General features: G+C 45.0%; 2 protein-coding genes across 3 annotated transcripts in view; both read left to right on the forward strand.

The window, feature by feature from the left end:
* Il18rap (interleukin 18 receptor accessory protein) overlaps window positions 1-7,385 on the forward strand; it is a 30,735-nt gene extending 23,350 nt beyond the window's left edge. The window contains exons 7-10 of the mRNA XM_010631807.1: window positions 119-273; window positions 1,326-1,463; window positions 6,107-6,280; window positions 7,075-7,385. Coding sequence (XP_010630109.1) covers window positions 119-273; window positions 1,326-1,463; window positions 6,107-6,280; window positions 7,075-7,385 — 778 coding nt within the window. The remainder of the gene's footprint in view (window positions 1-118; window positions 274-1,325; window positions 1,464-6,106; window positions 6,281-7,074) is intronic.
* A 13,535-nt stretch (window positions 7,386-20,920) lies between these two features.
* Window positions 20,921-25,813, forward strand: part of Slc9a4 (solute carrier family 9 member A4) — a 51,524-nt gene continuing 46,631 nt past the window's right edge. For both annotated transcript variants that reach the window (XM_010631747.1, XM_010631752.1), the window contains exon 1: window positions 20,921-21,921. In XM_010631747.1, coding sequence (XP_010630049.1) covers window positions 21,678-21,921 — 244 coding nt within the window. In that variant the 5' untranslated portion in view covers window positions 20,921-21,677. The remainder of the gene's footprint in view (window positions 21,922-25,813) is intronic.

A 25,813-nucleotide genomic window follows, 5' to 3' on the forward strand; every position in this document is an offset into this window, starting at 1 on the left:
CAGCATTGATCCCACTCTTCTTCTGAACACTGAACTGCTGGCTGCTCTAAGAGCTCCAGACCCTGGTGGGGGGTGCCCACTGATGTGACCTGGTGTGGAATTTTCCCTCCTTCCCTAGTATTAAATCTACTTTGGAGGAAGAAGTCCTTGAACGAGCTGTCTTCTTGAAAGAAGTCACGCAGAGTGATTTGGGGCGGAAATATGTGTGCTTTGCCCAGAACTCCATTGGGAACACAACCCAGACCATCCGGCTGAAGGAGAAACAAGGAGGAGGTGAGCTGGGGGTGAGCACTGAAGAATACACACCCTTTGCTGAGTAGGGCGGGTGATGAAGACAGCATGGGAGGTTTTCTAGGTGCTGGACTCTCCTCAAGCACTCTGCTGTGTTAACCCATGTATACCCTGTCCAATGCCATAGAGTGAACTTAGTTGCTCTAGTGAAGTGGTGATTTGGACCTGGCCCTCTTAACGAATGCTGTAGGGAAAGCCTGCCGTTCAGTCCCTCTCTCCTCCATCCACACACTTACCCCTACATGGCCGACCTTGTGCTAGGACTCAGCTGCCTTTGCTCTTTGCCTCCTGGCTGTGAGGCAGCATTGTGGTTCCATGTTTCCATGGATGGAGAATGGAGGAAGGAAGGAGTCCTCTTGTTCAATGATGCACACACAGCACAGCTCTAAGCCTTGTAAAAAGCCAGAGTAGAAACTCCAAGCAAAGAATAGCTTTTAAGTGTCTTTATGAAGGCATCCAGAGATGAGCTGGCAACATTCATCCATTCATCAGTTAACAGCTGGCCTCAGCACACACAGTTATGAGTGCTAGCCAGGCTCAGAAGTAAGGCAGAGTGTGCGCCTGGCCTCTCATGGGTGCTCTTGAAGATGGGCTCTCTGTAGAGGTTTGTAGAAACTTTGCTGCAGGAACTGAGCAGGGTGCCACACAGTAAGCTGGACTTGGCTCCTGGACTCAGGGAGTTTTGAATTAGGTAAGGATGGGAATATGTGAAAATAATTTATAATATGCAATGAGAAGGATGCAGATGGGTTGTGTTGGAGTTATAGATTACGAATGACAATAAATAAGGTGACTGTGATAGACATTTCAGATCACCCCAACCAGGAAGTGCCATTCCCCTGAGTTTTCTAGTGTTGATGGTAGACAGTTCCCAGCAGACTTGATTAAGACGTTCCGAGATCCAAGACAAATGCTTCCAATGGCAGTGATTTTGATATGATAGGGAGAGAGGTGCTGGGCAGCCCACAGTGCCACCCGAGAGGATTGGGGCTGCTGCTTCCTCTTCGAGGCTCACGGCCATGGTGTCCCTGCAGTGGTATTCCTGTACATCCTTCTTGGCACTGCCTCGACGCTGGTGGGCATGCTGGCTGCCGGTGCCCTCATCTACACCTACTGGATTGAAATCCTGCTGCTGTGCCGGACCTACAAGGGCAAGGATGAGACTCTCGGAGGTAAGGCCACCCACATGTCAGCCTCTGACTTCCCCTCTGAGCCACCAATGGTGCAGGAGACAGGGCTGTCACTGCCCACTGCCTTGGTTTTCTTGGAGTTAACTTGGAAAGAATTTCAGATGCCTCCTGCCACCGAGGCTGAGGCTGAGGGAGGTTTCCAGGAATGGTTGCTCCTGATGGGGGAAGTTGCAGACCTGGGGTTTGGAGTCCATGTGTGGTAGCCTCATACCAGGGACAGATGGAGGAATATTTCTTTGTTTCATTCCATTCACCAACCATCTTGCAGATAATGCTATCTTGGGACTGGTAGGACTTAAACATAATCGTCCTGCACCACCCTGAGGCAATATGGCAAACAACAAGGCCAGCCCTTGCCACGTTTGTGTAGAATTTGGGTGGGGTAACTGCAGCCCCAAGACGGGCTGAAAGCCCACTGGGACAGACAGCGTTAAGCTTTCAGGGTGGTGTCTTTGCATGTGGGCCAACTCAGAGGGTGCCAGCCGTGATCATTTCTGGAGGACGCCAGGCCTGTTATGTGCATTAGATACTGTAATTGTCATGAACGCCCGAACTGCTAAGCAGAGAAAGACAGTTATATGCCTAGAATTGAAGCCTGGGGGATGTCAGAGCTGGACTCTAGAGCGGGGGTCATGTGAGACAGTGGGCACATCTCAGAAAGTGGAAGGAAGGTCAACAAAATGCAACGTCACTATTAGTGAGCATCTGTCAGTTTGGAGACAAGGGGGGAATCATACTCATTAATGTGGGCTTCTTTAGAGTAGAAGAGCGGCGTTTGTTCATTTGTTTGTTTTTCTTTGTCCTGGGATTCCCAGGGCAGAATATTTGCAATTTTAGTGTGTAGTTTTGTTCTTTGGAGAAAACAAAACACTGAGGAAAGACCAAGAAATGTGTCAGGCCCTACGTCCAATCCCCAGCATCAGAACAATCAAAGAACCCCTACCCCACAACCAAAAAGCAGGCCAAACACACTAACAACACAACAAAAGAAATGAACCAGTCATGTCTTGTCATAGACCAACTATTGAGATCAAGTCCTAGAAATCTGCAAGCCACGAGGAATTTTGATATTGATTTTTAAAAAGATAGTTGGCGTTTTTTACATGAAGCTTTTTATCTAACTGGTCTTCGTTGCTTTCCTAGGTTGCTTCATACTTCTTTTTCTGAGATGTCATTCATTTCCAGATTATAAAGCGTCATCAGTTAATGGTGAAGCATTTAAATGTACCTTTTTTCTTTTTACCATGTGAGAAACTCTTATTTTTTTCTCTCAGAAAGTTTTTGTTAGCAGACAAATGGAAACAGGAAGCACAGGGGAATGGATTATGCCGAAGAATCCACAATGATCTTCCCTTCAAATTCTGACATTTAGCTGCCTAAATTCTTTTACATTAAAAAAAATTTTTTGAGTACGTATTTGCAGTTCGCGATTAAATTCCTAGTGGGGAGTTGGCACATGTACATAACACATCTTCATTCTTTTTAACCCTGCACCTCACAGGGTTTTTGGTCCTGTTCACAGTAGCGAAAGCACATATTTTATTTTATTTTTTTTTTTAAAAATTGAGTTTATTGGTACAATCTAGGTATACAATACAGTTACATTCATTATTGGGATCCTGTACCTCTACATAATAGGTCTTGATTCTCATAGCATGTAGTTTTTTTTTTCAGCTTTAATTGAGTTTATTGGTACATTTTAGGGATACAGTACAGTGACATTCATTGTTGGGATCTTGTACCTCTACATGACAAGTCTTGATTCTCATTTTTTCCCCTTACCTCTGCCCTCCCTTCACCCCCTCTTCCCCTCCCCATCTACAAACACTTTATTTTCATCTTTTCATTCTCTCACATTTTTTTCTTTTCCCTTTTTACTCTTCCTCTACCCATCCCACCTTCCCTACACCTTTAGCTCCTTTCTTCCCATATCTAAATTTCAGTAATCTTATTAGAATCTTATGCATTGTTGCAGATTGTTCACACCAGGGAAACTATTCGGTATTTACACATGTGTGCCTTATTTATTTCACTTAGGAGTATATCTTCAATATGTATCCATTTTCCTATGAATGAATCTATTTTCTCGTTCTTTATGGCTGAGTAATATTCCATTTTATAGAAAAACCACATCTTCTTTATCCATTTTCCAACGGATGGGCAAATGGGCTGTTTCCAAGATTTAGCTATTACAAACTGTGCCGCTATAAACATGGGTGTACATACTTCTCTGTGTTATGATTCTTTTAGTTCTCTTGGAAAGATACCCAGCAGAGGGATGGCTGGGTCAAATGGAACCTCTAGTCCAAGCTCTTTGAGGTATCTCCATATTGATTTCCAGAAAATCAACAATGAAATAATAGAACTGAACCAAGCTTTGGAACACATGGACTTAATAGATGTTTATAGAGTATTCCACCCCCCAAAATCAGAATATACATTCTTTTTGGCTGCATATGGATCATTCTCCAAGATAGACCACATACTGGCTCACAGAACAGGTCTAAATAAATGCAAAAAAATTAAAGTCATCCCCTGTATATTATCAGATCATAGTGCAATCAAACTGGACATCAATAGCACAAGAAACTATAGAAACTTCACAAGCACATGGAAACTGAACAACACTCTCCTAAACAATCAATGGATTACAGAGGAAATTAAAGAAGAAATTAGACAGTTTTTACAAATAAATGAGAATGCCAGTACAACATACAGGAATCTTTGGGACACAATGAAAGCAGTTCTACGTGGAAAATTCATAACATTGAATGCCCACACTAGGAAAACAGAGCGGGCTCAAATAAACAACTTAATGATGAAACTTAGACTCCTAGAAAAACAAGAGCAAGAAAAAACCAAAGCTCGAACAAGAGAGGAAATTACAATGATCCGAGCAGAAATCAGTGCAATTGAAACTAAGAAAATGATACAAAAAATAAATGAAACAAAGAGCTGGTTTTTTGAAAGAATAAATAAAATCGACAAACCCTTAGCTAATCCTATCAAAAAAGGAAAAGGCTCAAATCCATGCAATCAGGAATGAAAAAGGCAAAGTCACAACAGATCCAAAAGAAATCCAGAGGATCATGAACACCTACTTTGAGAACCTGTACCCTAATAAAATGGAAAACACAGAAGAAATGGACAGATTTCTAGATATTTATGAATTACCAAAGTTGAACGAAGAAGATAAAAACATTTTAAGCACCCTAATCACAATCAGTAAAATTGAAAATGTAATTAAAAACTTACCAACAAAGAAAAGCCCAGGCCCTGACGGATTCACTGCTGAATTTTACAAGACATTTAGAGAAGAACTACTACCATTACTCTTCAAACTTTTCAATGAAGTCAAAAGGGAAGCTATACTTCCAAATTCATTCCTGGAAGCAAGTATCACTTTGATTCCCAAACCAAGGAAAGATACAACTAAAAAGGAGAACTACAGACCAATCTCCTTAATGAATATAGGTGCAAAAATCCTTAATAAGATACTAGCAAACAGAATACAGAGGATTATTAAGAAGATCATACATCCTGACCAAGTCGGATTTATTCCAGAGATGCAAGGGTGGTTCAGCATACGAAAGTCAATAAATGTAATACATTATATTAACAAAGTCAAGGACAAAAACCATATGATCCTCTCAATAGATGCAGAAAAAGCATTTGATAAAATTCAACACCCATTCATGATAAAAACCCTGCAAAAAATTGGAATAGATGGTCTATACCTCAATTTGATAAAGGCTATCTATGAAAAACCATCAGCCAACATCATATTGAATGGTCAAAAACTGAAAACCTTCATGTTAAAATCAGGAACAAGACAAGGATGCCCATTATCACCACTTCTCTTCAATATAGTTCTGGAAATATTAGCCACAGCAATTAGACAAGAGAAAGAAATTAAAGGAATAAAGATAGGAAAGGAAGAAGTTAAACTGTCATTATTTGCTGATGATATGATACTCTACATTGAAAGCACGTATTTTAGCAATCAGATCTGGAGGCTGAACTAGGTTCTCATGCGTAATGCAGCAGCGCCCCCTGCTGGCTGACATGAGGTATGCAGCAAAATGAAAGCTTTGCAGTAATGTTGAGTATCCAATATTAATTTGGAGAGACACGGTATGTTAGAATTGCAGAGCACTCAAGTGGTTTAATTCCCAGATGATGTAAAAATGCTAGTGTGATAGGTATTTAACAGAGATGGAAGGAATGGGACTGACCATGGTGCCTTAGATGTTTGCAGACTGGCCAGAAGCCACTCCTCACTTTCAGCTGTGAGGCTTGGCTGCACACACAGCTCCAGGCCCTGGGTGCCTTGGTGCCTGCCCTTCTGGCCCCATGGGTCCTCGCAGAGCAGGTGCATGTCTGGGAGCGCCAGGCCCAGCTGCTTTGTGACAATACTGTTTTACACCACCTGTGAGCTAATTCCTGGAATCTTCTGCCTCTGCCAGTTTGTGTTTGGTCTCTTCCCTGATGCTGGGACCAAATACCCAGCACCTGAAACTTAGAGGAGGAGAGATTCATTCCATATGCTTCAGGTATCTGTATGTGATCTGTGGCTGAGGAAAACCTGTCAATGGCTGACGTTTTGCATTCTTCTTCTCCCTTAGATAAAAAGGAATTTGATGCTTTCGTGTCCTGTGCAAAATGGAGCTCTCTGGGGAGTGAGGAACCTTCACCTCTCAGTGAGGATCACTTGGCCCTGAGTCTGTTTCCCGAAGTCTTGGAAAACAAACATGGATTCACCTTATGTTTGCTTGAGAGAGATGTAGCCCCTGGGGGAGGTAGGTCGTGGTGCCCAGGAATAATTCCAGTGTGACAAAGGGCAGTGCTAGCGTCCCAGAGTCCAGTGTGGACTCAGTGCCAGTGCTGAGTTTGTCCTGCCATAGCTTATGGATGCTCACCTGAGCCCAGATCATAGAAAAGCTTGACCAAGAGATGGGCTCCTTCATCAAAAAATCAACTTTCAGAAGAAAAGAAAACACACAAAAAATGAAAACAATACAGCCCTCTAGGAGGCTGTTTGGAACAAAGATGTCTTTCCTAGACTCTGAGTAGGGAGTCGTCTCTGTCATCCCATAGGGGTGGCCCTCCTGGTGTCTAGAACACTGCCGTCCATAAACCTCAACACTGAGCCAAGCAGGCTCCTCGGCAGGAGCCGCCCGTGTCACTTCCTGGCACTGTCTGTCTCTTGATCTCCTCTCCATCATCAGAGCACCTGGGCACCCATGATCCTAGAGGTCCAGACTGCTAAATTCCAGTGAGCTTGGCTCCTAGAGAAATCAACAATTTAGGAATACAGAATATAAGAGGAGGCTGATCAAATGAGAATCACTAGAGACAGACAGGGATCTTCAGCAGTTTTCTAGAGTTGACGTGGTGAAAGTGACAGAGCCAGGAGGCAGAGAGAGAGAAAGGAGGAACTGGGGGCATGGATATCCGCTCCCAGACCTCCTTTCATCTGTACTTAGGGGCCTCCATTACAGGGGTCCTGGCTACACCTGGGAGAGTCAAGCTTATTGTGACTTGAGGTTTAACCATCCCGATCATAAATCATCATTATTATTTTTATCCCCAGTGTATACAGAAGACATTGTGAACATCATTAAGAAAAGTAGAAGAGGAATATTCATCTTGAGCCCCAGCTACATCAATGGCCCCCGAGTCTTTGAACTTCAAGCAGCAGTGAATCTGGCCTTGAATGACCAAATGCTGAAACTCATCTTAATTAAGTTCTGTTCCTTCCAAGAGCCAGAATCTCTACCTTATCTTGTGAAAAAGGCTCTCAGGGTTTTGCCAACCATCACCTGGAAAGGCTTAAAATCAGTTCACCCCAATTCGAGGTTCTGGACCCAGGTGCGCTACCACATGCCTGTGAAGGGCTCATGATGGCTCTTGTGGAACCATCCAGAGGGGTTTCTCTCCTGAAGGGACTCAGTGGATCAGAACTGCTGGGAGGAGCCCCAGCCTTGGGAACAAGGCAGCCAGAAGCCCCCCTCTCTGCCCTGGGGGAAATGCACTGCATGAGGGGGGCTCATGGCAAACAGAGTCTGCTTCCTGCCACCACCCTGCAACGACCCTGAAGCTGCCAACAAGAGCTGCTGATTTCCTGGACCAGGCGGGGGAGAGTGACTCTCCGAACTGCTCCACGTGTTCAGTGCACTGCACCCCAAGGCTGTGCAAGGAGCCTGGGCTAAGTTGGCATGGACTCCGGCTCCTGCCTTGGCCGTGGAGCCTCGTGTGACCGTGTGCTGTGTGTGCAGGGCTGTGCCCTTTGGCGGTCACATGAATGCTGCTCTATCAGACGCGAGGGGTGCTCAAAGCTTTACGTTATGTAAACTTTTGTTAGTGCAAGTCTGCAGGACGCGATGTTTACATTCCTTGCGTGGAAGAGCCAGGAGAGTATATACACAGCACATCTTCATTATTTTTTAGCAACCCCCGCATCTCCTGGTTCCCATGCCCATTTGAGAAAGTTCTATCACCCTACTTCCTATGATCTTTTATTTTTCTATTTATTTATACTTTGGCTTCTCACATAAAAGAAGCCATGCGATATTTAAGCCTGTGTGTCTGATTTCTGTCACTTAACATTATGGTCTTAGGGTGTATCCATTTTCCTACAAATAACTCAACTTTATCCTTCTTTATGGTAGAGTGGTGCTCCACAGTGTATAAATACCACATTCTGTTTATCCATTCATCTGCTGATGGACACATAGGCTGGTTCCAAGATTTAGCTGTTATGAGTTGTGCTGCTATAAACATGGGTGTGCATGGGTCACTATAATAAGATTCCATCTTACTCAGGAAGAATGGCCACCAACAAGAAATGGTATGTAATAAATGCTTGCAAGCCTTTGAGATAAAGGAACTCTTCTATGTTGTTGGTGGGAGTGACAACTAGTATCACCACTATGGAAATAATTATGGAAATTCCTCAAAAAACTATAACTAGAAACCCTGTTTGACCCAGCTACTCCCATTCTACATACATTCCCACTTTCTATGTCCTGAGTTGTGTTCACCAGTCTAAACAGGGGCACAGAAAGAAGGACAAGAGGTGGAGACAGGGCTGTGGTCAGTCTCTGCTGTGTCTTTGTGGGCAGTGGCCACCCTGGGACCAGAGCTGCAGGTGTGTTGAGATCCGTGATGGGTGACGTTCCTAGAACCCAGTGCTCATTGAGAAAGTCAGAAAAGCAAAGCACGTACAGTGCACTTTGCCCACTGCATGTCCTGGCTGCACACCCAGTACACTACAGAGCGTTAGCCCCACTACAGAGCTGTGCCCACTGCCAGGCGCAGCCTCTCAAGACAGGGTCACACCGTCTCAGTAGCTTGGGGAAGAGCCACACTCAGGCACAAGTATGAGTTTTACTCAGTGGGTGTCACTTCCGCAATGCAGTAAAGAAAATGCTTACGTGAAGCCATTGTAAATTGGGGGCACAGGTGGGTATGGAGCCTGTTCCTGGGCACTGGGGCTGGTGTGGTCTGCGCCAGGATATCAGCTGGAGAGCAGGCAGGGCTGGGCTCAGCTCCTCTCGTCTCCACGGCCTTTATGCAGAGCCTCAGTGCACTATCTTGCTTTTGGCCACTGGATGAAGAGACCAGCAGTAGTTAGTCCAGTGCAGAGACGGGACTGGACTGGCCATTTCCACGTGCTGGAGAGGCAGTGGGGAGACTGAGCAGGCCAGCTGTGTCTGGGAAACATGGGGACCCAGCAGTGAAGAGGCAGCTGGAATGGAGCTGGAAGATGGGAGAGGCTGTGGTCTGAGCCCTCTGCCTGGCCCCCGTGTGTATTCCAGTCTCGTGGTCTCAGGCTCAGTCCTTCTAAGTAATGAGGCGCTGCACAGGAGACCAAGTCGTTCCCAATAGACGAGGAGACTTCATTCCTGCATCCTCTCTCCTTGGGAGAGTTCAGCCTGCAGCATGAAGAGTGCTGTGCTCCTACTTGGGGCTGACCTTCCCACGCTGCCTTCCCTCATGGGCTGGGGTGGGCCGGGATGGAATGGGACAGGAGGGCTCCCCAGCTGGGCAGTGAAGGGAAGCAGCACTGAGCTGACTCGTGGAATGTGTCTCATGTCGTGGTCTGAACATGACCCAAGCTCAGACTGGGGGAGGCATTGTCATGTGGCTGCACGGTGCCCGTGTGATCTTTCTTCTCAGAGGGAGGCACCCACATCATACAGACCACTGAGGCTTTGGCACGAAGAGACATCCTTGTTGGAAATTTCAGTGCAAAGGTTAAAGAGGAGCTGAAGAGTATAAATTAGTCCTGGAGGAAGTTTCTGGACAGGATCATTGCAGGTCTCTGGGGAGCAGCCACATTGTCAGGCCACTGTGTCTTGGCCATAGCGAGGACCCTGGCTTCCCTGCCAGCATCTCCCAGCGATCTTAGGCTCAGGAAGCTCCTGACTACTAGAGGACCCTGAAGTCTTAGAGCTGCTGGGGGTCTGAGGCTCCATCCTTGGCATCCAGAGAGAGCTTCAGGCTGTGCACACACAGGAAGACTAACAAGCACCGACATGGGTAGGATGCCTCTGTCCAGGTTTGTAGGTGCACAGCAGGTGACAGACTGGCATGGAGGACAAGAGTCATTTATATTTTCTACATGGAGATCAACCAAATTGTCTAGGAATATGGGACCATACGCTCACAGATGGATCCTGTGAGCACAATTAGAAGAGTGTTATTTTCCAGAGCGTCTTCTGAGTTTAAGGTGGCACACGTTCCAGCCCTGGTTTATACCTGTTATCCAAGCACTCTCTTTCACTCTGAAAATGTGTTTTCATTTGGAAGATGAACATCCTGCCTCCAGGATGGCAGCCTCTCCTTTCAGAGCCTGTGTGGTATCTCGGGCAGCTTTCACAGCCTTCCTGGTTGCTGTTGGATTGAAGACTGGTATCCATTGTCTGTCTTACCTCTGGGCTGTCACCCAGGTAAGATGGCACAGACAAGCCCCACCCTGAGGCTCCTTCTTACAGCTATAAAACCCTCCGGGGTGGGGGTGGGGATGCAGAGACAATCAGTTTGAGAACGGAAAAAAGTAATCAGAATTAGGAAGACTGGAAAAGATAAAAATTACATGTCTTGCAATTCGATTTCCCTCCAGTATCCCTGAATTAATGTTAACACTTAAGCCCCATGCGTGGACCTCAGGATAACAGGGAAGATGTGGACAACCTTTAGCTCTGGCTTCTGACCATGCTTTCCTCTGTGTCCCTGTGCCCCGGCTATGGAGGTACCGGAGTCCGGGCAACTGTGCTGCACAGTGGGTGAAGGGATTCCCAGTCCTCTGACCAGAGAGCTGCAAAGAGGAGTCTAGGAGCCTTATGACCAGGGAGCACTGTGGAGTCAAGACAGAGAGAGGCCCCGGAGGGGAGGGGCCCATGGTGCTGTGATCAAGTCCGGGGCCCAGCCCCAAGCTGCACAGGACCCCTGGGACCCTGACTGGAATTTCACTGCTTAGAGGACCGAACTGTGGACAGATTCCTTCGCGAGGCTGGTGCTGGCCTCAGGGAGGGGGTATAGCCCAGGCAGCCAACAGCTCTGACCCTGGAGCCCCTGTGCCTGTGACACCCAGGATTCAATGAGAAGAATGCTGCAAACATCCAGAGCACAATCTGTTAGATGTTTAAAAAAAATATATATATGTATTTTATAAAAAGGAATTTTGCAATATGCCTAAACATGAATGGGCTTTGGGCTTTGAAGACTATGCTGCCTACAACAAGCCGGATACATGATTTGACTTATATGCGGAATCTAAGACAGTCAGATTGAAATGGCACAAAGGTTGGGGAAAATAAAGAGTTATTGATCAGTAGGTATAAGCCAGAAGTAAGATTTGTTGTACAACAATGTACCTGTAGAAACTCATAGACTGAAAGTAAAAGGATGGAAAACAGTCTCCATGTGACAGGAATCCAGAAAAAAGCAGGGGTAGCTGTCTTATTTGCAGACAAAGTAAATTTCACACCAAAACTAATTAAGAGAGACAAAGAAAATCACTACATCCTTGTAAAGGGAACAATCCAAGAGGAAGAGATGACAATCATAAATATATGTGCCAAATATTAATGTCCCCAACTATACAAAACAAATATTAAGGCACATGAAACATCAAATAAGCACTAATACAATTGTAGTGGGGGACCTCAATACCCCACTGTCTTAAATAGACAGTTCATCTCATCAAAATATGAACAATGAAATGCTAGAACCTGAACCAAGCTTTTGAACAAATGGACTTAATAGACATCTATGGAGTGTTCCACCCCACAAAATCAGAATATACATTCTTTTCAGCTGCACGTGGGTCATTCTCCAAAAAGTGGATGCACATCAAGGCCACACTCTTAAGTGAAATTAACAGTACACACATATGTAAATACCAAATAGTTTCTCTGGTGTGAAAATATCAAAGTATAAATAAGGATCAAAATGCATGATTGATAATGTGCAATAGGAAGAAAATTATTAAAGGAGTAGGGGAAGTGGGAGGGGTAGGGGAAAGGTAAGAAGGGAAAAGAAAAAAATAGGAGAGAAGGAAAAACATGGAAACAAAGACAGTAAATAGGGAAGGGTAGAGGGGGTGAAGAGAGGACAGGGAAATAGGGAAAAAATGAGAACCAAGATATGTCATATAAAGGTATAAGATCCCAATGATGAGTGTAGCTGTATTGTATACCTAAATTGTACCAACAAACTTAGTGGGAATAAACCAACAGCAATGTAACGTTAATCAATAATAATGCATTATATACTTAAAACTGATTAATAAGAGTTCACAATAAAATTTAAAAGGTTAAAAATAGAAGTGTTTATGTAACACAAAAGAAGGGAAAAGAGAAAAAGAGGACCAAAAAACTTAAAAAATAAATAGAAATAAAATAATAAAATGGTAGCCAGAAATTCAAATATACTATTAATTACATTTAAATATAAGATGGCTAAACATAGGAATTAAACGACCTGTTATTAGTACAAGTTTTTCAAGTAACTCAACTTTATTTTTATTGTAGATGTCCCTTCATAAACAGACTTCCAGTATAATGTCATAGTTTGACTTAGACTAAAGAGCTCTATATGAATGTATAAACTATAACTGAGACAGCTCATCCAGGCCATAAAATCAGCTAAGCCAGACTCTGGCACAAAGAAAAAGGAACAGAGATGGACACATCATGCTAAAGGGACACATTTCATGAGGTGACTGAGAGGAAGGGGAGAAGTTCCCAGTTGTCCTTGGGAACATCCGCATTCCTCTCTCAGGTATCAATGATATTGGTAAGCAAGGGTGCAGCGGGACAGAGAAGAGCTGAATGCCCCTGCCTCGTTGGTAGTGGCAGCTATGGAGAACTCCACCCCACAAGAGCAGGACACAGTCTTTCCTTGTGCACATGGAATATGCGTCAAGACAGGCCATGTCCTCGATGGTAAAACACGCCTCAGCAAGAATTAAAAACTTGAACCTATGTCAGATATGCTCTGCATGTGAAATTGATGTAGACTTGAAGCTGTTAAGAGAAAGACATCAGGAAAAATTGCAAAACACTTGGAAAGTAACCAACATATTTCAAAGCAATCCGCAGATAAGAGAAGTCTTGAATAAGATCTTTAAATGAGTGAACATGAACATTCCACCCATCCAAATTTGCAGAATAAAACCATGCTTGAGGGAAATGAGTAATATTAAAGGCTTCTACTAGGCAGATATCTCAAACTAATAATCTAAACTTCCACTATGGAAAGTAGAAGGAAGAAAATGGGTGTGGTGGTGCACACTTGTAATTTCAGCACTCTGGGAAGATGAGGCAGGAGGATTGTTAAGTTTTGGCCTAGCCTGGGCAACTTAACATCTTAGCAAGACCCTGTCTCAAAAGAAAAAAGAAAAATTGGCCAAGGATATAGCTCAGTGCAAAGCCCTTGAATTTACATACTACAAAATAAAGGAAAATGAGAGGAGAAGAGGGAGAGAAGAAAAGAAGAGAGAAAAAAGGACAGAGAAAGAAAAGAAGAGAAGAGGTGTGAAGAAAAGGGGAAAAAAGGAAAGAAAAAGTAGGAGGAAGGAAGCTGAGTGTGGTGGTGCACACTGATCCCGGCACTCTGGGTTACTGAGGTAGGAGGATCACAAGATGGAGACCAGCCTGGAGAAGTCAGTGATGTAAGGAGCCTCTACCTCAGAATAAAAGCAGTGAGCTGTCCCTGTGAGCACTTCTTGAATGGTGGTGACTGGTGGGTAGAGTGGGCAGGTGAGTAAGAGCATAGTTTCATTTTTAACCATCTGGCTGTCTTACTTCAACCATCCCACAAGTGTTGGGTATGTGGTAGACCAGAACCTCACTGCACAGCATGGCGGGTACTAAGGGAAATGAGGACGTGTACAGAGCTTGTAATTCCTTTGAAATAAAGTGGATGTAACACTCATCTAGTGCCTCCTATGCACTCAGCATTTTCCTCACTGTTTTATGTTATGCCACCTCATCACCAGGTGGTTTTTAAGAAGTCTTAAAGACAATAATCCCATTGTCATCATCATCATCATCATCTTAGAGGAAATAAAAAGTACTTGAAGCAGTTTATGATGCGCCCAAGCCCACACGACTTCAAGTTCCTTCCTCTTGAGAAACTCCTCTTCCTCTCTGGAAACTCTCACCGAGTTGCAAGCAGAAGACTTGGGCTCTGGAGAGACTTGTCTCATTCCCCAGCTCCCATTCGTGCCACCCAGAGTGCCCACTCCCGCTGCACCAAGACACTCGTCCCTCCCACCAGAACTTGGGTTCCCTGGAGTTCACTGTGCCCTTCACTGGGCCTGTTCTGAGCAGTAGAAATTTCCCTTTGTGGGTCAGAGCTCAGCTCTTCTGTCCTGAAAGCCGGGTCAAGGCTGTTGACATCTCTCCAGCTGGGGATGTAGGCTTTCAATTTAGGGGGATGACATCCCAGAACTTGATTCCAGGCCACTCAGTTTAATTGCTAGCTGTGGGCTTGGAAAGCAAGCCATCTTTGCGGACAGCATTGACCAATTTCATATCACTGCTCTTTCTCCTTACTCTTCCTAAAAAAGAATGGAAATTTCAGCCTTGAAAATCTCAAGGGTAAGTGACAGGTGACTCAGACCCTGTAGTGCTGCACAAATACTTTCTGGGAAAGTCATGTTATGGGGAAATAGGAAAGGTGTGCCTAGGTAGAGAGGGGATGTTCTACTTCATCATGTGGGAACACATAATATGGTGTCAGGCTTGTGCTTATTTCTTTTGGAGCTTCCTTAATTTGTCTTCCACTGGGAGATGGAAGGTATAAAAGGAAGAGAGCCAAAGCCCCCAGCTCTGCTTCCCAGCATGCACAGCAGCAGCCCTGGAGTGGGAGGTCTTCCCACAGGAAGTGCCACCATCAATTAGTCTCAGGAGAGTAAAGAGGACACGACAACCTAAATTATAAGGACTCCGCTGGGCAGGAACTCGGGCCATTCCTTCCTCACCACCAGGCTCCACGTGTGGACCAGTTTCCAAGAGTGGATGGCGAAGACTACAGGGACCCTTGGTACCAACAAGGAGCGAGAGAGGGGTAGGTCGTAACTGCCAGTGCAGTAATCTGGGTAATTAGGACAAAAGCTTCAGGTTATTTAAAATCTTGTTGAGGACACAAAGTTCCACAGAATCCCTTTAATTCTCTGCTTCAACGGGGAAAAGATTTTGGTTTTTCCACTTCACCTTTCAAATCTCTTTATATAAATGTAAATACAGACTGTTAAATGCTCAGTGCCCTGCCTGCCCTGGTGCATCTGGTAATGGACTTTTCCTGAGATTTTGGCTGGTTGGTAATTATCATTTGGTTCTTAGTACAGCACAGGTTTTCTACCATCATTTGTTGAAAAGACTATTTTTAAAACATCATCTTGACACATTTCTTATAAATCCTAAATGTAAAGGCTCCTTTCTGAACTCTTCATTCTGTTTTATTAAACTGCATCTATTTTTATGCCAGTACCACACTGCTTTCATTACTCTAGCTTTGTAGCAAGCTTTGAAACTGAGAAGTGAGGCTCTCCAATATTTCTCTCTCTCTCTCTCTCTCTCTCCCTCCCTCTCTCTCTCTCTCTCTCTCTCTCTCTTCCTTCCTTTCCTTTGGTACTGGGGTTTGAACTCAGGGCCTTCACACTGGGCTACATTTCCACCTCTTTTTAATTTAATTTTTGAAAAATTTGGTTTGGGGTCTTGCTAAATCATTAAGTTGCCCAAGATAGGCTTGAACTTGTGATCCTCCTGCCTCCTTCCCAGAGTCCTGGGGTTGCAAGTGTGCACCATTGTGCTGAATACATTTTGTTCTTTCTTTCTTTTTTCTTTTTTTTGATACTTTGGGCTCTATTGAGTATGTTCTACATGAATTTCAGAACTCGCTTATAGATTTCTAAACAAACAGACAAAGAAACACATCCAGGATTTTGGTAGGTTGTGTCGAATCTGTATGTCTTTTTTGATTTTGGTGTTTTGGTTTGTTTTGTATTTTAAGACAGGGTCATGCTATTCCTGGTTGGTTTCAAACTCACTATGTGACCCAGGCTGGACTCTAGCAGCAAATGTCCTGCCTCATCCTCTTGAGTGCTGGAGTTACAAGTGTGTGCCACCGCACCCAGTTGAATCTGTGTATCAGTTTTGAGAGAAGTGTCAGGCATACCATGCAGTCTTCTGCTCTAAGAACAAGGTATCCTTTTATTGACAGTGAACCCTTGAGCTACGATTGATCTGACGTACAAATGATTTGGGTTACAACCAAAATTTTAGTTTTAACTTATGACTACCAAAATCTTGAGTTATGACCCAGATGCCAGCCACTTGTGCTTCCAGATGGTCTCAGATCAGATTGAACCCTTAAAGAGCTCTGGAAGGAACATTACAACATCCTTTATTGTGTGGGGTTCACTGAGAAATCCTGAGCCAGGGTCTCTCTAAGGACACCGAGATCTGCCTGTGTACAGGAGAGATTTTAAGGCAGAGTGGAGGAGCCTGAGCCTTCAAATGACCAACTTGAGTTACAACCAGCCCCCATGAAAGAATTGTGTTCGTTAAATCAAGGGTCCACTCTATTTAGGTCTTCTCTACTTGTAGCAGTGTTTTACTTTTCAGAGTACATGTCAAACATATTCCTAAGAATTTTGTCTTTTGCTGCTGCTGTAAATGTATTACCTTCTGAACTTCAATTTATTTGTTTATTGGTACTAGAAGGTACAATTTGTTTTTGTAAATTGGCCTCATACCCTGTAAGCTTGCTGAACTCATTTAGATCTCACATATTTTTGGTCAGTTATTTAGAATTTTCTTATAAAAGATGATGTCAAACAAAAGGGGTTTTACTTTTCCCCTTCCAGTGTGGTGCATTTTATTTATTTTTGTTGTTTAATTACTGCAGACGGAACCTCCCGCAGGATGTTGAGGGGAAGGGAAACAACGGAAATCCTTCCTGAAAGAGCGGAAGACATCGCAGCACAGTGATCAGTTCGCACAATGCATAACAGCCACACCTTGGAAGCAGCCTACATGTCCCTTAACAGATGAATGGGTAACGAAAATGTGGCATTCCACACAGTGGAGGGCTCCTCTACCCTAAAGAAGGATACATGAGTCGTTTGTAGACAAACAGAGGCACCTTGAGACCATAATGTCCAGTGAAATACGACAGACCACAAACTTAAATATCGCATGGCTTCTCCTATGTGAAAAATCCAAAGTATAAATAAATTAAAGAGTAAAATGAAAAACAGGTGATAGGAAACAGAGAGATGGATCTTTTGCAAATGGGAAGAAGACCAAGATGGAGGGATGGAGAGGGAAGGGTAAAGAGAATGAAGGTGTATTGTGTAAATGACCAACTCCCTATGCTGAGGGTTCTCATTATGTGCGGCACACGTGTGTCAATAAAACTAAAGATTAAAGGAAAAAGAATGTGGAAATAAAAGAGTGGGCATCCTTGTCTTCTCTGAACTTAGGGGAAATGCTTCCATCTCTTACCATTAACTCTGTTGCTGGCTGTGGACTTTATCATATTGAGGATTTTATCGAATTACTACAAATAAACGTGTCATTTTCACGTCTTCTTGATGGACTGAACTTTTCATTTTCAGAAAAAAACTCCTCTGTTTCCAGCAACATTTGCTCTCTCATTGCCTGTTCCTCACTGATTGTGAAGTGACCCCAGCTGGCTGTCTAAATGGCCTGCAGCACCTTTGCCATTCCTTAGGTCCACCCTGGAATCTAAGTGTGTGTCTTCCCTGGACAGCGAGGCCTCTTGTGGCTCCTGCTGTCGAAAGCAGACTGGACGACCTTTGGGCCGTTCTTGATGCTAAGTGTTCCCCCTCCTCTCTTCAGAGCTGCGTGGAGTTTGGTATTTGTTTTGACTTGGCTGGGCTACTTCAGGAATCTGCTTCTGGGCAGACTTCGATGTCAGCCCCTGGCCAGGGCCTCCTTGGTCGTCCTGCATCTCTGGCCTTCCTCCTTGCCCTGCTGAAGGCAGCTTAGCAGGCTAATAAGACTCTCTCTCTCTCTCTCTCTCTCTCTCTCTCTGTTCTCTCCTCCCTCCTCTCTCTCAGATGGCTCTGGATGTCACCAGGCTGTCAGCCTCCGGGAACCACCCGCCAGCCAGCTGAATGCTCTTTAGTTCTCATAGTGCCTCAGACCACCACCTGATCTGACTGAAGTCGGCCCTGTGCAGGGTCATCCTCACAGCCAGCTTTGAGACTTGCTCTGACCTTTAGGGCTCTTCTGTTAAAACTTCTAGCTTGCCATCCTTTTCTGTGTTTCTGTTCTGGAGCTGAGTGTGCAGCACCATCCCCGTGATGCAAGCCCAACTCTCAGAAGTTTCTCTTCCTCCTGCCCCATCTCTTCAGGCCATCTGCACTGCAGCCCATCTCTCGTGGGATTCTGCGTGTGTGAGGCGCACACACACCTGCACCTCCTGGATGCCCTAGCCACGGTTCCAGGCGAAGACCACACTGGAAAGAACACTTGCATTTCACTGATGGCAGCAAACACCAGAAAGGAATAATTTTGGTCAGCACAGAAACAGCCATTGCTTGTGTCTTCTTTACATCCTGGGCATTCACTCACTCTTCTGATGTTTGTGACCATGGAAAGATGCACATATCCCACTTTCCAGAAGACACGAGTTTTTGAAACACCGGGCAGCTGCGACACTCATCCTGTTCAGGACCTGCACAGCTTCCTTCGTATCCACCGTTGAAATCATCTAAGACTCTCCCCCAGGGCAAGGGAAGACTTTGCTGAAGGTAGAGCCTGCCACCTTCCAGCACTAAAGAAGCTCCTTCTTCCTCCTCATGACTCAGCCTCCTGGTCCAACTCTGTGGGGCAACAGTGAACCCCCTCTTGCTGGTCACAGAGCACCCGGCTCTTCCCACTTACTCCTTTCCATGTTCCCTCAGGCTTGAACTTCCTGTGCTCCCCTCCAAGTCACAGGAGACAGCTGTGGGGCTCTCTGTTTGATGTTGTGCCTTCTCCATCGGGCAGGACTCTGTTCCTCGGCTCTGGAGATGGGGACAAAACCTGCTTCCCTAGGAGCGATGTGCTCACTCTGAGTGGGTGCTGGATGCAGCAGTAGCCCCGGGTCTCTTGGCCGGTTCCTCCTGGTATGAAAATGGAGGCTTATAAGGAGCCGGGACACCAGGGACTGGGACCCTGCTTTTCTGCCTGGCTGTGTCCGGGTGAGTTCCAATCCTGTCCATGGGCTGCATGAAGGAAGGGGTCTCTGGGTCCAAGAGGGCTTATGTGACCCATTGGTGGGGGTGGCATAGGCCAGGTTTGGGAGCAGATACAGAAAGCCCAAGTTTTCTGGGTAGAAACTATAGCTGTAGCCTGGGATGTGGGGCAAGAGGGAGCCCCAAACTCTTTGGAGAAGAGCTTTCCTTAGAGCTGGAGGGTGCTGGGGTGACAGGCGCACCTTATATTCAGGCAGGGCTTACAGGTACTCAGGAGACCTGCTTCCATTGCTGGTGCCCCAGCACAATTTGAGGTCAGAGTTGCTGCTTTGGTTTTAACAATTCTTTCCAGCTGTGGGTCTCTGTGCAGCTGTCCCTCTAAAGGTGCGTCTCCTTGGCTTCACAACCCCTCTCTGGGGGTGGCTGTGTCCTCACACTCTGTGCCCCTGTTGAAGAGTCCCTTTTATGAACCTCAGATGGGAGTGATGCTGTGGGCAGCTCAATCTTAAAGTGGAATGCAGCTAACAGGTGCTCTGGAAACTAAGTTAATGTCATTCCCAGTTGGCCTTAAGGTGAACATGCTGTTAAAGAGAGACAAAGGTTTGTAATCTTAGAGCAGGAAGGGAACACTTGCTGTGAATAGCACCTTCACTTTATAGATGAGGAGACTGAGGCACCAACAAAGGCAGTGGACTTCTTAGGGAAGCCAAGCAGCTCAGGCTTGCCCGGGGGCAGGGTTCCCGAGGCTTCCGTATGGTCCTACCACAGAGCACCATGGGAATTCACTTTATCATTCATTTTATCTGTCTGCCTGTCTCTCTCAGTTCTTCTTAGAAAAAAAGTACAACACAATGTAAATCATCTATTTTAAAGGAACTTTCTATTTTGGGGATATCCATGTATTGTTTTCTGAGAAAAAAAACAGTACACTCAATAAGGTGCTCTTCTTCTTAGAACCTACCTGATAGTCTTGTTTGAGTGCCTGGACCTTTTCCATTTTGGATTCAGACTATGAAGGAAAGAAAAATATCTGCACATCAGCTCTTCGTTCTAGTGTAACGCTGTGAGTTTACATTTAGGTGTCGAGACCTCTGTGGGCTCTGCGGGAGGTGTGAGGAGAATTATCTGTGCTCCCTCTTGGGAACTGAGGGCAAAACACAGAGCATCTTGCAGTTCAACGCAGATAAGGTCTTGAGGCAGTATGTGAATTATAAATAATAATTTGTATTTTCTACAGAGGACGGTCCACTGCAGCAGTATTGTGTCTGACAATTTACAAGAATAAGGAGTGCATTTGGAAATAATAAAACCCGACAGTTGTTAGGGGCCGACTCTGTGCCAAATACTTTCCTTGCTCCACCCTACTGGGTGCTTAGTGTTATTATCTTCCCTTTGTCAGGGGAAGCGCCTTGCACAGGTGCTAAAAGTCACCTGGTCGGATATGGAAGAAATACAAGTAGGTTCATCATGTTCGTGTCAAATTTCCTTCATAATACTCTGTGACAGTGCTTCTGTAAATTTGTTGTACCACCATCACAAAATTCTTTAAAGTGGAAACCTTGCGGATCCCGCGGAGTCTTCATAACTGTCTTTTTGATGCCTTTCTGGAATTTGGTTTCTGATCTCTGACGTCATTTCCTGTGACGTGTATGGGGAGCCGGAATTGCACCCCTTCTACAAATGATGTCCAGTCATTGGCCACTCCAGTGTACTTATCACTCTCGTCGCTTCCACCAGCTCCTCCTCCACCGTGTACAGGTGCCGCGTCACCGTTTCCCAGGGCAGTCCTGGTTCAAGTTTAGGGCCTTGCAGTTATTAAAGGCTCCACTGCCCACGCCCATGGTGTCGTATCATGGATGACCGCTAGGTGTCAGCAGCGGCCCCTCTGGAAAACACAAGCAAGCGTTTCATCACGAAACTTAAATCAGAGCAAATAATTAAGTGTGGTTACAGCTACCTGCAGCCTCGGCCACTTGAAATAGGGAGAGAGCAAGGGGAGGAGCGAGGACAGGTGCGGGACAGGTAGCTCCTTCCCGGGGCCTGACAGTGTGGGCAGGATCCTCTTCCTTAGAGACAGCACCTTCCATGATGAATGGAATGAGGTTGTGGTGCCCTTGCCAATTTTCACTCCGAAGATGAAGCCGGTAGGCAGTGAGAGGAGTGAACGGCTTCTCCGTTTAAAGTTGCTGTTCATGTCCTGATGGGACGGAGGTCGTCCAGGTAGCTCCCTGGGTTCCCACACATCCACTGGAGTACTGTGTGTGAGCCAGAAGCTGCACTGCCTGAACAGGAATGATTCATAGAAGATCAGAAAGTGTCCACGGCCGGAGCCCCCTTGCAATGTCTCGCGGACCCATGGATGTTACCTTGGACCGGATGGATGCGGCTGGCGTCTAGAAGCCCTCCTGACTGCAGCTGCGTGGCACCCGCAGCACCCAGGTCGGTAGCAGGAAGGCACCCGCGTGGCTCTCGAGATGTTCCTGTGTCAAAGCCCTGGGAGCTGCTTGCTGTTGCTGGTGGCCCTTACCAGCTCTGAAGCAGCTTCCGACTTGAATGAATCTTCCAATTCTACTGCCCAAGATGCACCGAATGTCCAGTTTGCTGCTTCTAGCACAGACCCAGATGAAAGGATTTCTGTGTTTGAGCTGGACTATGATTATGTGCAGATTCCTTATGAAGTCACCCTCTGGATACTTCTGGCATCTCTTGCAAAAATAGGTAAGTCCTTGAGCACCTGTTTGGGAGTTATTTCTCCCTTGAAATGACATGGATTTGAACTGTCACTGTGAAACTTCTTTTCCCTTCAGTCCAGGGAAAGTCCCAAAGCTGTTTAATGCTTCAGGATTGGGCTGTAAAATGTAAGAGTGTACTTCTAGGTTCTGGGTTGTTTTCACTTCTCATTTTTGAGGTGACAACCATGTGACTTTATCACAGAAAAGCCTCCGATTCTATGCTATAAATTCATAATGTGTGAAGTGTGAAGCCCTCAGGGTGGCGTGGGCTGGACATTTTAGCAGACTTGTAATATTTCTTCTATAGAACACTTGTCCACTCTCAGCTGCATACATGTGGGATGAATTCATGGCTCCTGTAGTCCTTTCTTCACAAGTGTCCTGTGTTTCTCAAAAACTGGCAGGGACAAGGAGCAAGCCAACCGTAGGCAGCTCTTACATCTGTCTGGGTGAGACATGGGCAAGGGCGTGACAGTCTTGGTACAATGTTGGTTTGCATCTAAGTCAAATGGAGCCCACGAGGCACCTCTGCTTTCCTTTGTGATATAAAGTGACTTCAGGTGAAGGATTAAATTCCAGTGCACTAGTCTTTGTGCCAGATCCACAGTGGTGATTACACTCTTTTTAATCCCCACTCTCCTCCTAAAAACCAGTTTATCCTGAAGTGGTAAATCAATATGGTTACCTCAATTACTAAGCTTGATGTCTCCTTTGGCTTAGCTATAACTTGACGTTGAGTGTGTAGATTGTCTTCTTGAGACAGATAGAATCTCTGGGCCGTATCGATGCCCATATGTTTTCCTTTCTCTAGGATGGATGTAGACTGCAGGCTGAGAGGTATGTGGCCTGCTGTTAGTTCCTGTGGCCCTAGTCTATGCAGGTCTATGCCTCCATCCCAGTACTTTCTGAGCACTGTGTCCTTAATAGTTGCCTCTTTCTAACAGCATTTCCCTGTGAGCTGGTGAAGAGTGAAGATGTAATGGGAATTGTTAGGTTGAAGAATTCTTTCAGTTTGGGAAATGGTTAAGTTATGCAGAGGTTCTCACATTATTTTAAAGAATTTGAGGAATGATGACTTTCTAAATAGTCATATCCTCGGTTCAGAGCAAAGAGTCTAATGCTTTACACAAAATATGACCACACAGACACCGAGGACATTCAAGGTGGTCTTCTGTGGCATTTGGGTGCTCCTCTGAAAACTCTGATCCTTCTGTGTCTCTGCTGTCCCCAGTCATGACACATTTTGGTGTGGGGACCAGGAAACTGGACCTGCCCCTGACTAGCTGGTCACTTTGTCTATCAATAGATACCTCAGGGTGGAAGGACCCATCTTGGTTTATATTAGCAGGAAGCATGGCTGGTTCTGGAGAGGCTATGCGTGGAAAGACTGTGGGCCACTGGTGTTCATGGGATGGTTGGTCACAGGCTCTAGGTTTCACGTTATGTCTTGTCTCTCACTTTAGCAGAAGAAAATAACTTAAGTAGGTTATCTGCTGAACATACTTATTTACAGGTGACTTCATATTTGCTAGTCTTCAGGAATCCAGGGAGTTCCTATATTCCTGACAGAAATGGGAGGTAAGGAGGAAAGTCTTATTTATTGAACACATGCTGTGTGCCAAATAACAGGCTGAAAGTTTTATCTATGATGGCAAAGGAGTAATAATGATGATAATTATAAAATTTTAATACCTAAGGAATGCATATGGGTTGTGAATGATTGTGTTTAAAGCCTTAGTAGAAATATAATAACCCTTATTTTATTCTTTGAGTTCTCATTCAATGAAGATTGATTTCTGAGTGCCCACGTGATATGGGGGAATGACCATGGTCACTGACCTCCAGGGACTTAGTTGACCAAGAAGACAGGCTCACCTAGAACTGAGCGCTCAGTGTGCTGACAAAAAAAAAAAAAAAAAAAAAATCTAAAAAAAAAAAAAAAAAAAAAAAAAAAAAATTCCTCCCAATCCAGCTTAAAACAATTAACTATGCATTAATAAAGCAAGGCTATCCCAGATCAAAGATGATAAAAAATCACCTCAGACTCTGTGTGTTGTCTGTTTCAGTTCCACCTTTTAGAACACTGTGGAAAAACGTTCTTTGAACCATTTGGAAGGATGGAATTGTAGGTTCATCTTAACTTGCAAGCAAGTCATTATTTGGGTCCACTTCATGTCTGGAAGTGACTGACTCCAGTGTCCCTCAGAGAGGGGAGAAAGGCTTTGGCTGTGAAGCGCGTGTAGCAGTCCTCATAGCAGTGTCCTGCTTGTGAGGACAGAGACTCTTCCTGGTACAACCCCACAGGGACAACTGGGCCCAAGGCAGGTGTGGCTGGGTCCATCTCAGGAAGCTGGATTCCCTGGATAGGGACAGGTCTGAGGGAACCATGGTTTGAGCTCTTTCACTTCCTTGGCATATGAAGGAATGCTAAGTTTGGTTAAAATAAGCCCTAACTGAAGAAAAAGATGGAGAGGAAGCAAAGGAAGACGCTTGGAAATTTGTGATTAGGAAATGGAAAATCTAGGATAAGAACGAGGGGTTACACTGGCCTGGAAGCCAGGGAGGTAGCAGTGGTAGGGTGTCCCCTGAGCAGAATTACACTCCATGATATCGACCTGCCTGCTGACCAGAAGTGGAGGAGTGCAAAGCTGTGGTCAGGGAAGCCCATATCCTCTTCGGATGGCCAAGTCCAAGAATTCCTAGGGAGACATTTTTCAGCCTCCCACAGCCTATGGGAGAAGCCACCTTTGGTTTGAAATCTCCCAACTCTTCTCCCAATATTCTTCCCAAATCAAAATTTGCCTCAGCAAGGTAGATTTCCTCCATGGATATTACAAACATCTGTAAGAGGCTTTCCTGCCTCTCTCCTTTGCTCTTGAACTTCTCCCTACCTAAATTGTCTCTCATCCCACCATCTATGTCATGCAAGTCTTCATCATTTTCTAACAACACATTAGATTTCCTCCCAGTAAGTGTCTGCAGTAGACAGTAAACTCACTCATTCATTTTATACTTGTAGATTATTTCAGGAAATAGACTGGCTGTTGCAGATGAGACACTTTGCAATGCTTGGCAGGGGTGGGGTGGGGATATAACCAGGATAATCATTCTGCATTTGGGGAATGTGGAGATTAGTGGGGGAGATAAGCTGTGCGCACAAGAAAAGCTAAGTAAGGATCACTGGTATTGGACAGGTCCTGTACAGATAAATGACTTTGATAACTCAGAGAAAGATAGAGAATTTCCTCAGAGGGAAGCTAGGAAAAGCTTAGGCTCAATTCTGAGCAGGACCTAAATGGACCTAGGGAAAAAACTACTCAAGCAGAGAGAATAAGATAAGAAGACCAGACAGATGGGAGCTGTTGCAGTGGAAAGCCGTTTGGTGGACTGTGATACATGCTGCAGAATAGGGCAGGTTGTGTGGGACACAGACTTGGAGAGGATCCATGAGGATCCACAGAGCTCCAAACTCTGACTGTATCTGTTGGTAAATTCAACATTCAGTTTATTATATCCTTATAGATCAGGTTACCTCTACTCCCTTATTTGCTTACATGTTCTACAAGTCTCACAGTGGGAGTTGTATTACAGTTTCCATCCCTGGTCTTCTACTCATGGTGCCTAAAGTTGGTCTTTGTAGAGGAATATTCAATGGATATTATCAGCTTAAACCCAGGTGATGCTTCTGTGCCTTCTGAGCCTTAGATGATTAGACACCCACGGTATAAACCTCACATCTGTAGGAAGGGTGTGGAATTCCTGGGGGCCAGGGTTGAGGGTAAGATGGGAGGTGTGATTATCATCTTTCCATCACTATAAAAATATCTCAGATACAGTAAGTAATTTACCAAAAAAAAAAAAAAAAAGGTTTTGGGCTG

Source organism: Fukomys damarensis, unplaced genomic scaffold (assembly GCF_012274545.1).
Source record: "Fukomys damarensis isolate Sample0158 unplaced genomic scaffold, DMR_v1.0_HiC HiC_scaffold_9, whole genome shotgun sequence".
Taxonomy (NCBI): domain Eukaryota; kingdom Metazoa; phylum Chordata; class Mammalia; order Rodentia; family Bathyergidae; genus Fukomys; species Fukomys damarensis.